We start from the raw sequence: 14,245 nt of genomic DNA, 5'->3' as shown, positions 1-14,245 counted from the left end.
TGAAGATTAATTTCCCTTAAGTTTTTTCTTCTTCAGGCTAAATATCATCAATTACTACATGGCTTTAGGTTCCCTCAGCATTCATGAGTATCCTCCTCTGTATAGGCTCAAGGTTGCCATTTGTACCTCCTAAAATGGTGAGCCCAGAATGAAGGGTGTCCAATCAAGGAAGAGGACAGCAGAATTATTATAATCCCTCTTTCTGGACACTATCCTTCTATTAATGTGGCCTAAAAGTTCTTTAGTCTATTGAGATTTGGTTGGTTGCTATAAACACACTACTATCTGCTATTGGGCTAGTATGCCCACAAAAATTACCAAACCTTCTTTACAGTTTTTCTAGATATATCTTTTCTATTCCATGTTTTTACAATTGATTTTTTGAACCCAAGTATTATACTTTATCTTTAGTCTTATTAAATTTTATTAGCTTCAGTCCCTTATTTCAATCTTTAATATCCTCACTTTATCTCGTTCTGGCATCCAACATATTATCTATACCTCTAAGTTTTATAGATTTCAGTTTGATTGGTTTGAGGATGCCTTCATCTTCATCTCTGTTAAAAGTATTAAGTAGGACAGGGATAAGGACAAAAATCTCAGAAACTCCACTGAAGACCTCCCTCTTTATTGGTTTCAATTTATTTACTAATCTTTGGGTCCAGTTAATTAGTCAATTTTGACCCTAAGTAAAAGTGTAGGTTTTTACTTATTTCATTAATCTAGATCCAGGTGAGAATTTTTTTTATAGGCATGAAAGTTTTGGTTAATATGTTATATTCCATATTTGAACTGAAATCTTATACACGATAGTCACAGTGGGAAGAATTGCATTTATTGAACATGACTGGCTTTATGCTTTGTGCAATAAGAAAAATTATAACATTTATTGTATATTACTTCATTCCATTGCTAGATACAGCTGTCAACTCATAAATACTATAATTCACTAAAATATAAATATATACTCTCAAAGGAATATTGCAGATAAATGCAAAATAAGACTAGAAAACTGACCCGAATGCGAGTTTCTATTATTAAGACACCATTTTCAGAGAAAAAAACACCAGAAAAAAATTGGATTTGAAGCACTGGATAGCTGAAGAATGAAATATTTCCACAGGTCCTGTCAAATTCACAATAAAATTGCTTGAAAAAGAAAACAAGCAAACAACATAACATATAGGATATTACAGAAAACAAAAAGACCACTGGAATCAATCAGTCCAGACGCTTCTATTCTAGGCTGAAAGTTTCAGAGGTCTCGAGTATTTCCAAAGAAAAGTCTGACTTTTAGCCCCACCATTAAAACAAAACAATTGTATATATAGAAATTATTTTGGTTAGGTAAGTGAAATCATCTGCTCCCCTTAAAGGTATTAAAACATTTGATTCTTGGATTAGCAAATTATTCCACGGTCTACAAAGAACATATTATGACATATTCAGTAATTTCTCAAATAACTACCCGAATAAGATAGAAAACTGACCTGTCTTATATTAGGCTACAAGGTGTTAAAAAAAAAAAAAAAAGACTGCAGAAGCTTTTCTTCAAAGTCTGCTAAAAATAAACCAACCACTACCAATAAAAATCCAACAACATGAAAACCTGGTATTTTCTATTTTTCTCTTTCAATACAAAATTAGAAATAGCAATGTCACAACTTATACAGTAAATGGATTCATGTAATAATGTTGCTTGGCATGCAATTTTAGGGCCACTAATGTATCAAGCACTATTATTTTCCAAATGATCAGTGTTTAATCATTTCTAAAAAGCTGAACAACATAAAGATTGTTGACAGATACAGTCTCTGTAGTCCTTGTATCCACTAGATGCTTAATAAATGTATGTTTAGGCAGCTACAAGACTGCACCTGGAGTCAGTTCAAATATGATCTCATGTACTTACTAGCTATGAGATCCTGGATAGGTCATCTAACTTCTCTTTACCTCAGTTTCCTCAGCTTTATAATAAAAGCACCAAGGTTGTGGTGGGAACCAAATGAGAGACTATTTGTAAAGCACCTAGCACAGTACTGGTCCCGCACATAGCAGGTGCTTAATAAATGATTGCTTCTTGCCTTGTTCTCATGCTGAACTAAATTGTAGTAGGATCACTGTGAGAAGTAAAAGATACAGAGCAGAAGAATGGGAATTACATTCTAGTTTACAGAGACTGGGAATGACTTCAGGAGATCAAAAACCACGTAGACTTGTTTTCTCTTTTTGCTCTTGCCTCCCACCTAGGTAACTGACTGGGGGATTTCTCACCCATCTGACAGTTGCCACCCACCTGTGTTAGAGAGAATGCACTGACTCCTTGTTCCTTCTCGATGTTTGTGAATCTTGGAACTTAACCCTACCTGTAAACCTTCCATTTTGTCTTCCCCCATCCCTCCAGAAACACAAGACTCACACAGTGACTTGGCTGCCCCTGAGAGCTCAGTTTTTTCTCCTGCTCAGTAAGAGATGGGGGCTCCATCCATCTCCTCTGAGCAGACAGGTGCCAGGGTTGCTCGCTGCAACTGCAGCCAGCTGCTGCTGAGCCCGTCCACACCGGGGAGTCATCTCAGCCTCCTCTGCACATGGGCAGGAAGCTGTGGTTCTCGGTGGTGGGCAATGTACCTGGCACAGCTGATGCAGCTCCCTGTTTCCTTGCGGGGGTGGGTAGGAGAGTGCATGCTTGTTCTGCTGCAAAGCATGTGGGCCTGAAAGGCTTTGAAAATTCTGGGGTGTGGAGTTATTGAGTCTAATGAAAGCCTCATTTAGGCCACGGGGTTAGAATATAGCTTCTCTCCTTCCCCATTTCATGTTCAAGAAATACCCCACAAAAAGCTTCCGGACTGAGTCTTGTCCTCCGTGCATGAGGTTAGTTGAGTAGTGGGCTTCAGGATAGTTCTGACCTCTGCCACCTTTTCTGTATTCCAATCTGGCTCCCCCTATTCTCTAGGTAACTCTCAAATTACTGCTTTCCTAGCAGGTCTGGAGCCTGGCTCAGGCAGGTCTCAGGGCCTTTAGAAAGGGTTGGGATGGAGGTTGTCCTTAATGCTCTGTGAAGGGAGGAACTCCCTGTCCCCACTCAGACACTTGCTGCCCAGGGGGCCGTAGAGACCCCTGGTTAGAGCTTGTATTTGGCAGTCCCAGAGATTCTGGCTTAAAGTGCAGATTCAGCGATTTCAGCCAGCTGACACAGCAGGCTAGCAAAAGATGGTCTGTCTTCTGGTTTCTAGAGAGAGGGAGGAAAGCACAGTAGTGTGAATCTTCCCAGGAAACAAATCCAACAGCCCTAAAGCAGTGTTTTCCATCCTGTAACAGTCCAAATCATGATTTGCCAACACACTCATCCATTACAAATAAACAGGAGATGCGTGTGTTTGTGTGTGTGTGTACAGACATTGAACAAAAACCCTCAACCATAATTTAACTTTTTTGAATCTTTAATTAATTGAAGTTTCTTCCTCACTGTTCCCTCTGCTTTTTCCATATTCCAGCATCATCTGCTGCACTGCTTAGTTTCCATTACACAGAACAAGATGCTCTTCCTACAATAAGTTCATCACTTCTAATCTTGTTACCATGTTGCTACCTCAAGCCTTGGATACTCCCCTCCCTCAAGTCTCCTCTCCTCTCCTCTGATAGGAGGGCTGAAGAGTAGAGTAACAATTTCCTCTCAATATCTTCCTTTATAGAGGGCAAAACTTAGACTTATACTTCACTCTACATCACTGCTCTTCCTGGTTTCAAATCCATGGAATAAGATATTTCTGGTGACCTTATCCACTTCCTTTTTCCTTTTTGCCTCCTTTTGTGTAATGTCTTCCTCCATTAGATTATAAGCTCAGTGAGTGCAAGGATTGTTTTTTTCTTACTTGTATTGCTAGTGCTTTGTGTAATACCTAACACATAGTAGGTACCCAGTAAATGTTTACTGAATTGAACTGAATTGAATTAAAGGAAAGAAACTGATACTAGCTATTTACTCTTAAAAACAACAACAATTTCTTGGGATTAGCCAGTAACTATTTAGCTGAATCAGTTAGAAATTCTGTGTCTGCATCTTTGGTGTCTACAGTAATCCTCGGTATTCAAAGTGATAATGAACAGGTTCTGAAAGATTGTGGGAAAAATATTCAAATATGGAGCATCTATTTTACATTAGGATGGCAGAAAAGTTAACTCAGACTTTTTAGAAAGATTTACAAAAGCAAGAATAAAGCAAGAAAGGAAATTCAAATTAATCAGAAAATTCAATTAGTAATATTCTATGCATTCAGAGAAATGGAATAATAAAGACAGAGACAGAGAGAAACACACAGGAGAGAGAAAGATAGAGACAGAGTGACAGAGAGAGAGAGAGAAAGAGAGAGGGGGACAGAGATAGACAGAGACAGAGAGAAACACAGAGACAGAGAAAGAGAGAGAGAAATCACAAGTCCCTCCCTTTCAAACTATCTTGTATTTCACTACTTTGTATTTGATTTATATATGTCCTTGTTGTCTCCTCTTTTTGGAATATAAATCTGTGAGATTAGGGATTATTTCACTCTGTGTGTGTATTGCTATCATTAGCACCTAACACAGAGTTTAGCACATAAGAGACACTTAATAAATATTTGATGCACACATACACTTGCGGTGTATTTCAAATTTTCAAGAACTTGTAATTTTATCATTATAGATCCTTCTCCTATGTGACAAATCATAGCTACTTAGTGCCCATGGTCTTTACAAGTTTATGAGACCAAAAAAATTCATGATCCTAAAGCCAACCTAGTAAAGGGTCCTTCTGAATTTATCTCAGTTGGTGTACCAATGACAGATGTCCAGTCAATTGATTGATCATCTACTGTTCCTAGTAGCTTTTAACTACTTCCCCACACCAGTTTCCTGCTCAAATTTGCTATCACCCAATCATCTTTTTATCTCATTTCTTAAACTGATGACACTTTTCTAGGAAAGAACTACAAAATGACAAGGACTTGATAATGGAGGACTCTCTCATACTGACCTCTTTCCAACAACAATTCATAATCTGGTAGATGAGAGGGGAACATAGCCTTGGTTTATACAACCGGTATCCAGTGCTGATGTCCTCCACCACCTTGGTGTTGCTGCTGTTTTCATAAGGGATTTTGCCCTCGCTGAAGACTTCCCACATGAGGACTCCTATAAAAAGGGACAAAAATATTGTGATTAACAATAAAAACTAAGCAGCTGCTTGTAATCCTTATTACTGGAGAGGCTGGTGGGTAGCTTGAGATTGAAGGCTCAACGTGGCAATGAGGCTAAAACTGATCAATTCATTGCACTAATTATAACACCATCATGGTGAGCTCCCAGGAGTACCAGACTGCTTAAGAAGGAGTGAACTGATTCAAGTCAGAAATGAATCAAGACAAAGATTCCAGAGCAATCAATATTGCAATGGATTAGGCCCAGGAGTAGCCACTGCACTTACATCCTTCAAGACATGGGTAGACTCTATCCCAAAACAAAAAAAAAATTAATATCCATCCAAAACGACATAAAAATCGCATAATCTAGACTTCTGCCAGCTTGGACTAATCAATTCTGACTTTTAACAAAGACCCAAGACTTAATATTTCTCAGGACATTCTTGCTCATGTCTAACCACAGTAGCTCCTACTAGGATTTTAGCCCATTTTTTTTCAATTTACATAACCAAACAATGTTTGGAGGTAGAAAAACCATCTTAATCCTTTCATGGAAGAGGTGGAGGCCTATAGAGTATGGAATGTTGCAGGTTATAGCTAGCTGATGAGTCAGTTGGTTTGGCTAAACTACATTGAAAATATTTGTTACTAGGAGAGACTCAATGAAGAGGGTTCAGAAAGGAGCAGTGTATTCAGAAATAAATATGATGTACAGGTAAAAAGCATCAACAAAATTTTTTGAAGTGTAGCATATTTGATGATGTTTCATTTATTTGAAGAAAAGTATTTTGAGTTAGTCTATATTTCAGCCCCCACTCTTGTGTGCCCCCAAGTCTCTTAACCTTTCTTCCTTTAGGATAATACTGTGAGTGCTCATTTATATAGTACTTATAGTTCAGGTCACATTAGCTTTATTAAGGAGATATTATAATTTTTTTTGTATTTCATATGTTTTACAGATAATAGAAACTGAGGTTCAGAGAAGGAAAGGAACTATATGGCAAATAAGTCAGAAATGAGATTCTAAGTTGGTTTTTCTGGACCAGAGTAAATCCAATACTTTTAAACACTGTCTCATACTGTCTTTTAGGCCTAAATAGAATGTTATGATCGAAAGAATGAGGAATTTTGATTCACATGGACTAAGTTCAAATCCCAGCTCTACCACTTAATTCCTCGGTAGCATTAGAGAAGTCACTTCTTTTCTGTAGTCCTTTGTTTCTTCATTTGCAAAATGGGGGGAATTGAACTTGGTCATCTTATAAGGTCTCTTACAGCTTCAAATTGATAAAGCCATGGTCTCTGATAATTTTCTTGCTGTTCATTCTATTATTTGAGCTTTTCTTCAAATGCTTTGCAAATTGCAAATGTCTGGGCTTAGACATGGCTCTGCTCCTCTAACATGATCTGGATTGGGTGAAACTATCCTAATGCTGTCTTTCTGACATAATAGAAGAATAAATATCATGCACATGGATGGCATTATCACTGAAGAACATCACAGATAACCTACTATTGGAGATCAAAAGAAAAAATATCTTAATCCTGCGTTCCAGACTATTACATGAAGTTGGAAATGCAGGCGATTTACATATATGTATATGTATATGCAAATATACATAATATGTATGTATACAATATAAATGCAAGTATATATTTACATTCATGCATATATGCATGCACACATTTATAATAATACAAGGTGACAAGCTAAAGACAGCTAATGAGGAAAGAGTGCTAAATTTGTAATCAAATTTTATAAAAGTCAGAGAATCTATCTTAAAATCCTAATTCTGTCACTATACATATGACAGTGTAAATTTTCTGGTTCTCAGCTCATCTGTAAATTGGTTGGAGTAGAGGAACTTTAAAGGTCATTTCCAGCTCTAAATCTATGATTTTAAATAGCACAAATATGGTATAGACCAGGGGTTGGCAAACTAGAGCTCAAGGGTGAATTCTGGCTCCTTGGTCTATTTTTGACATAAACAACATTTTTTACAGAGACTAGAGGGCAAAGTGAACACTTAGCACCAAAAGTGAGATGCATGACTTGAGCCATGCTCAAGGCTAAAACTTAGATACAAAAAAAAGGGTGGTGGTGGTAGTGAAGGAATGATGCACTTTGAGCAAAGGGAATATTAAGAGCAAAGACCTAGAAATGGAAAGCATTCAGTGACCTATCAATTAAAAGGTACAACTACAGTGCAAGTGTTGTATAAAGCATGAATAGGAGAAAATTATGAAGGAAGATCGGTGGACTTTGACTTCAAAACTAAGGGGGCATCTCTCAGGCAGTGGGGAGCTGCTAAAGTTTTTGATCTGGGTAGTGACATGCCCAGTGGTGCCTTAAGATTAATCTGGCAATGGAATATAGGATGGATTTAAGGGGGGAAGAGTCTGGAGTCAGAAACCATTCATTTGGGAGAAACCAAGAACTCTTGTGATTACCTTCTCTTCACCTGCAGCAAAGGAATTGAATAGACAAGCAGGTAGCAGAACCTATTACCACTCTGTGTCTCGATGTTATGTAAGCTGGGCTACTGTATGATAAAACAATGACTATAACAGATAGGTCACCGGAGCACCTGCTTCTCTAAGGGACCACCTAAAGCATTGCTAATAGGACAGAGGACCCTCCCCCAAATAATCCCTATAATCATCATCTGAAGGCACAGCCAGCCAGCTTGTCACTCCAATATGAGAAAAGAAGGGTTTCCAGTACACTGATCTTTCTCTTACAGAATATCAGTGACTCTGCCTATACCATATAAATGAGCACTTCATATTTTACTACTCTCTGTGCTATATATCATCTCCTGAAACAAAATTATGCTTTTGTTCTTTTAGGAAGAGTCCCTCCGCTGAATTCCAATCTGATGTGTCCCTTATGACCTGGCTGTGATGCTGGGTTCTTAAAGGCAATGCCAGAGGGTGATAATCCTTTCAAACTACAAAGGCTTTGATTGTGGACTAGGTGTCAGACTGTATATTTGTTGTCTGAGGATCAGTGTAGATAAATTTAAGAAAGTTCATTAACAACAAAGATAACAATTCTATAGTTTGCTCTATCCATATTAATTCATTTGATTCTTACACCAGCCCTACAAAATAAGGGCTACAATTATTCCTCACTGTGGTGTTTATCCTTCATTTTCGAAGAGGCTGAATCACATCATGGGGGGATGACTTCCTTGTAGATTGGGTTTAAGTCAGGCAGAGTTGTACCAAGTCATCAGTCTTACTGACTCTCTCAGAGTCATCGACGTCCAGAAGCAGAACTACAGTCAAGATGACTGATGATGGCCTACAGTGGTCCTCAAAGTGTGGTCCAAAGAATTGCTGGGATCTCTGAAAACCTTTCAGAGGATCTACAAATTCAAATTTTTTTTATTTCTAATGTAGTAAATAGTTATAAATATAACCCATGTGAACAAAAACTCTTTGAACAGATCCTCGATAGTTTTTTTTTAACAACATGAAGATATTGAGAACAAAAGTTTGAGAACCACTGTTCTAGGATGTAGTAAATGATGTTGACATCTTCAATGTCTGATGAAGCTCTAAGCACGCCACAGTGTCTGCTTTAGCTGCTTTTGTGGCCATTGAAACAAATTGTTCTCATCTGCTCATTCCACTGGGGAAAGATATCCCCCTAACTTGCTTATAGTTTTGAGGTCTGTGGGTTAGCTCATCCTGTTTTAGCCCATCTGCTAAGATGGTTCCAATGATATGTGGCTGCTGTGCCATAGTTCCTGGGAGCCAAGGTGAGAGTTGGATGTTAAGTGAACATCAAAGATGGATAAGCCCACTTTACAGATGAAGAAATTGAGATCACTGTGGAAATATATGAGGCACATATATAGTAAACACGGTCCCTCTCTTGACTTCAAAGAACTATGATTTCATCTTTATAGGTACTTCTGCCCACTGAGATCACAGACACTAGAGATAACAGAGATTTGCTCAATGTTACACGCCTGGCAAATGTCTGAAGTCATATTTGAACCCAGTTCTTCCTGACCCGAAGTTCAGCCTTCTACATATTGAATCACCTAGAACTAGGTCAGCCCCCAAAGAAGAACTGGCTGTCTTGAGAGATGTTGGATTCCCTTTTTGTGCAGATCCTCAAGGAAAGACTGGTTAACTTCTCATTAAGGGATTGTAAGTTTAGGGCTCAAAGGTATCTCAGATCATTTTATAGGTGAGGATGCTGGGGCCTGGAGATGTAAAGCAACTTGCTTAAGTTCAAACAATTAATAAGCATATGGGTAAGATTTGAAACTTCTGGATTCTTAAGTCTTTTGTTCTATCCATTATACCCTGCTGCTATCACAAATACAATGCAAGAGATCATTGTTCAGGCAGTTATTGGGTTGTATCTAGACCATTGAGATTCCTTCAACTCTGAGGATTAGATGAATTTTTCAACTAGTCATCTCTGAGAGACTGTCTTCCATTTCCCTCATATCCCCCATAGTAGGTACTCAGTGTTGAGCACATAGTTAGTATTCAGTCAATAAATAGTAATGTATTAGTGTGTTAAGTTGTCAAAAAAATTTCCCTGAAGAAGGCTCATCTAAAAATACCTCTTTATTATTATTTACAAGCATTTAAAGGAAAAACAAATAACAAACCCAGACTACTAAAGTTGCAGGGGGCCTTAAAGATAACTCCCATCAACTTGCTGGGGTGTTTTGTTTTGTTTTCCACAGATGAAGAACCTGAGGTCCACAGAGGCACAACTTGCCCCACTTGACCCAGTGGGTCAGTGGGGAAGCTGGACAGAAACTTACCGAATGACCACACATCAGATTTGCTGCTATAACGACTGAAAGAGAAAACCTCTGGGGACGCCCACTTCACAGGGAATTTGGTGCCTGTCGAGCTTGTATACTGGTCGTCGAGAACAAACCTGGAAAAGAAGGGCAGGGAATAAGAGCCAACTTAAGGGGAGGGGGACCCCACTGAGGGAGGCTAGCGCCCATCCAGCCTGGCTGCTCACCTTGTCATGCCAAAGTCTGACACTTTGATGACCTGGTTTTCTCCCACCAAACAGTTCCTGGCGGCCTGAAATTGAGGCAGAAGAAAAGGGAAACGGTTGGCAAGTAATCAGTAATTAAAGTCTCTTATAATCATAGTATTCTGCCTGTGTTATTTGTTGTGCAAGGACATCAAGGGAGCTTTACAAACATTAATTAAGCCTCACGACTCCCCCGCTGGAAGTTACTTAGAAGGTGTCTGGCTATCAGGGTACATGGGTTTGCTCCAGTAGCTTATGCCTGGGATCCCCATTATGAGAAATCTCATTACCAGTGATGAGCTCTGACTGATGCAGTCTGGTGTGAGAAGAAATTATAGCATTAAGGACCAGATAAATCATCTCTCCTACCTTAGATCTTTTGGAGCAATTAATACTGCTCCTTTTATATGCTGACTGTCTTCACGTTTGTATTGTAATTAATAGTAATAATAATAGTTAACATTTATATAACACTTATTATATGCTAAGAGCTTTACACATATTTCTTTCATTTGTTCCTCTCAACAACCCTGGAAGGGAGGTGCTATTATTCTTCCCATTTTACAGTTGAGTAAATTGAGGCCAATAACAGTTCAATAACTTGGCCCAGGGTCTCCCACCCAGGAAGTTTTTGAGGTTAGATTTGACCCCAAGTCTCCCTAATTCTAGATCAGGTGCCCCCTCTTCTGTGTATTTCTCATCTTTCCAACTAGATTTTTAAATGATCAGCGACAAGGGTCCGCAGCACATTTGTCTTTACATTTTTAACTCCTGCCACAATCAGCAGAAATGAGGAGAGTGCATTGTCCAGAGTAGCTGCTCAATAAATGTTTTATTTATGTTTGTTTGGTGGGGGTGGGGAACAGTGTAGAAACTGCAATTTGGAGTCTTGGAGAGTAGTTGGGGAGGGTGGGATATGGACATATTCAAGGTCACCCAGATGCTCTAAACCAGAAGCAGGTCTTGTACCCAGATTTTTCTGCTCTCAAAGTTGGGCTTTCTTCTACTTTGTGAGAATTACCTCTCATTTATCCAATAACTGTTGTTTGCCTTCCTTCTTGAAGAGGACCACACGTTAGGGAGGTGATGCTACGATATGCAAGGGAGTTGGATTTGACTGAACGAGGGCTACGCAAGGTCACCTGCTTCACTTTCCCCTCCAGAACCATCTGGGGCCAGTGGCCAGACATAGATCAGGATAAATGGAGATGGCCCAAATTTCTCTCAGTCAAAGGAGATAACAACATACAAAGTCAGAGAGCTCTGGGTTCAAGTTCTGACTGCCCTGCCACTCATCAGGTGAGTAAGCTTTGCTCTCTTTATAAGTGAGCACAGACTTAATGCTGAAAGGGATCATTGTGCCTAGGGGCAGCTAGGCACAGTGGATAGATCACCATTCCAGTTATCAGGCTACATGGGTTTGCTCCAGTAGCTTATGCCTGAGATCCCCATTATGAGGAATCTGCAGCCATCTCATTACTAGTGATGAGTCAGGAGGACCTGAGTTCAAATCCAGTCTCAGAATCTTTACACATATTATCTGTATGACCCCGGACAAGTCACTTAATCCCAAATGCCTTTCCAAGAAAATCATATCTAGCTAAGTGATGCAGAAGATAGAATCTAAGTTCAAATCTGACTTCAGACACTTACTAATTATGTGACTCTGGCAAGTCACAACTCTAATTGCCTGCCAAAAATATTATTTAAAAATAATAATATATAATTCAATCCCCTCATTTTCAGAAAAGGTAGAAAAGAGAAAGGAATTTCCTCATTATCCAGAAGAAGATGACTTGCACTCTAGACTCAGATGTCCTGTTACCTCTTATTTATAATAGATAACTGGGCAGTGGAGATGGTGATTAGAGAATCAGAAAGAGCTAAGTTCAAATCCTACCTCGAATATTTCTTAGCCATGTGACCCTGACAAGTCACTTGTCCTCTGTGTCTCAGTTTCCCCATCTGCAAAATGGGGATAATAAGTTTAGCTATCTCCTAAAACTGTTGTGAGGATCAAAGAAGAGGATGTTCTAAAGCATTCTTACTAGTCATCAAACACTATATAAATGCCATTTACTTAAAGAGGTACCCTACTGTAGGACCACTTGGATCCTTATTGCAATAATGTGTGCCACTTTGACCAAGGCTGAATGCCAGAGGCATTGATTTCTATCCTTGGCTTGACAGATTGAGTTCAGTAGTAACCTACCAGGTCTCTGTGAATGACACAAGCTTCCTCCAAGTAAGCCATGCCCTCACACACATCCTGGCACATGCCTAGGAGACTCTCAGCAGAAAAGAGCCCCCGCTGGTTCCGGAGATAATCAGACAGGCAGCCGTGCTCCATGAACTCAAACACCAGGCAAATAGGGGCCTGCTCCAGACAGACTCCATAGAGCTGCACCAGTTTAGGATGGGAGAGTTTCCTGGGGGAAGAAGAAAAGAGTAGAAGAAGGAATCAATTAACCAAGTAAACATATAACATAATGTCCTGGGAATAAGTTTGAGACAGTGTAGAGCAACATGTTTTCTTGCTTGTATCACTCCATACTTTCAATTTTGTTAATCTCTCCTTTGATTTTTCAGAATATCTGTTTTGGTATTTGAATCAGAGATTTAAATTTATTATTCTGTTTTATTTTTATTTTTAGTTTGACATCCAATTTTCTGATTTGTTCTTTCTCTTTTATTGGTGTGTTTATATGTATGTGTATGTGTGTATACATACATATATATGTGGGTTTGTATGTATAGTTAGTTGTTGACTTTCGTTCTTGAAAAGGACCAAAATGACATCACTATATTAGAGTCAAGTTACAATGGACTGACTGATCAAACCAATAGGAGCTCAGAATGTTCTGCCACAGGTGAGACACAAATAATCCCTATGAACTTTTTAAGTGGATTCTTTAATTTTGCACATATTGTGTTTCTTCTGAGCTAATTCAATTCTTTTTTGCTCATAGAGGACAGCATCTTCTCTGATGAAATAATCCTGTTCCAGTGTCTCCCATGTTATACAATCAATTCTAAAGTTCTTAAAAGAGACTTGTATCACATTTTCTAACCACCTTGTGAACACTTGCCTTATGTGAGTTCTTCATAAAATAATGTGTGTATGTATATGCATCCAACAAAATTTGTTGTTATCTTATTGTTGTCTTTATATTTAATGAAATTATTGTTTGTTTCTATGATCTACTCATATTTTAGGATTAGATTATTTAGTTTCCAATTAATTTTAATCTATATGTCCAAGGGCCTTTATTGAATGTAATTTTTAATTGCATTATGTAAATTTTGTTGTATTATTCTGAAACAGATGCAATGAATATTTCTGCTTTCCTGCATTTGTTTGTGAGATTAATACACGGTCAATTTTTGTGAAAGTAACATGTATATGTTAACAAAGTATATTTCTTTCTATTCCTATTTAATTTTTTCCCCTGGAGATCTATCATATTTAACTTTTCTGAAATTCTATTCATTTCTTTAACTTCTTCCTTATTTATTTTATGGTTATATTTGTCTAGTTTTGAGAGGGGAACTTTGAAGTCCCCCATTAATATAATTTTACTATTTCCTTCTGTAACTCATTTAACTTTTTTTTTAAAGAATGTGGAAACTATGCCATTTGGTACCTCTATATTTAGTATTGATATCACTTCTTTATCTATGGTACCTTTAGCATTATCTCTTTTAATTAGACCTATTTTTGCTTTTGCTTTGTCTGAGATCATGATTGTTATCCCTGCCTTTTTACTTCAGCTGAAGCATAACAAATTTTGCTCTAAACCCTATTTTAATTCTTTCTCTATGTGTCAGCAAATCTGTTTCTCAAAAATAACATATAGTTGGATTCTGTTTTCTAATCCATTCTACTATCCATTTCTATTTTATGAGTAATTTCATTCCATTCACATTCACAGTTATTCACACAATGCATTTCCCTCCATCCTATTTGCTTCTATTTATTTTCTGCTTTGTGTGTGTTTCTCTCTCTGACTCTGTCTTGATCTGATTCATAGTATAAGGATCTCTT

At 38.1% G+C, this 14,245-nt stretch overlaps 1 protein-coding gene across 1 annotated transcript in view; it reads right to left on the bottom strand.

Moving 5' to 3' along the window:
- Positions 1–813: 813 nt before the first annotated feature.
- Positions 814–14,245, bottom strand: part of ITK (IL2 inducible T cell kinase) — an 85,912-nt gene continuing 72,480 nt past the window's right edge. Inside the window, exons 13-17 of the mRNA XM_051978794.1 lie at positions 12,413–12,629; positions 10,183–10,247; positions 9,974–10,092; positions 5,012–5,169; positions 814–3,229 (exon numbers count right to left, since the gene is read on the bottom strand). Of these exons, the coding sequence (XP_051834754.1) occupies positions 3,158–3,229; positions 5,012–5,169; positions 9,974–10,092; positions 10,183–10,247; positions 12,413–12,629 (631 nt within the window). The 3' untranslated portion in view covers positions 814–3,157. The remainder of the gene's footprint in view (positions 3,230–5,011; positions 5,170–9,973; positions 10,093–10,182; positions 10,248–12,412; positions 12,630–14,245) is intronic.

Source organism: Antechinus flavipes, chromosome 2 (assembly GCF_016432865.1).
Source record: "Antechinus flavipes isolate AdamAnt ecotype Samford, QLD, Australia chromosome 2, AdamAnt_v2, whole genome shotgun sequence".
Classification (NCBI taxonomy): domain Eukaryota; kingdom Metazoa; phylum Chordata; class Mammalia; order Dasyuromorphia; family Dasyuridae; genus Antechinus; species Antechinus flavipes.
Note: the sequence above shows the minus strand (reverse complement) of the source record. Positions and strands in the feature narration are given on the sequence as shown.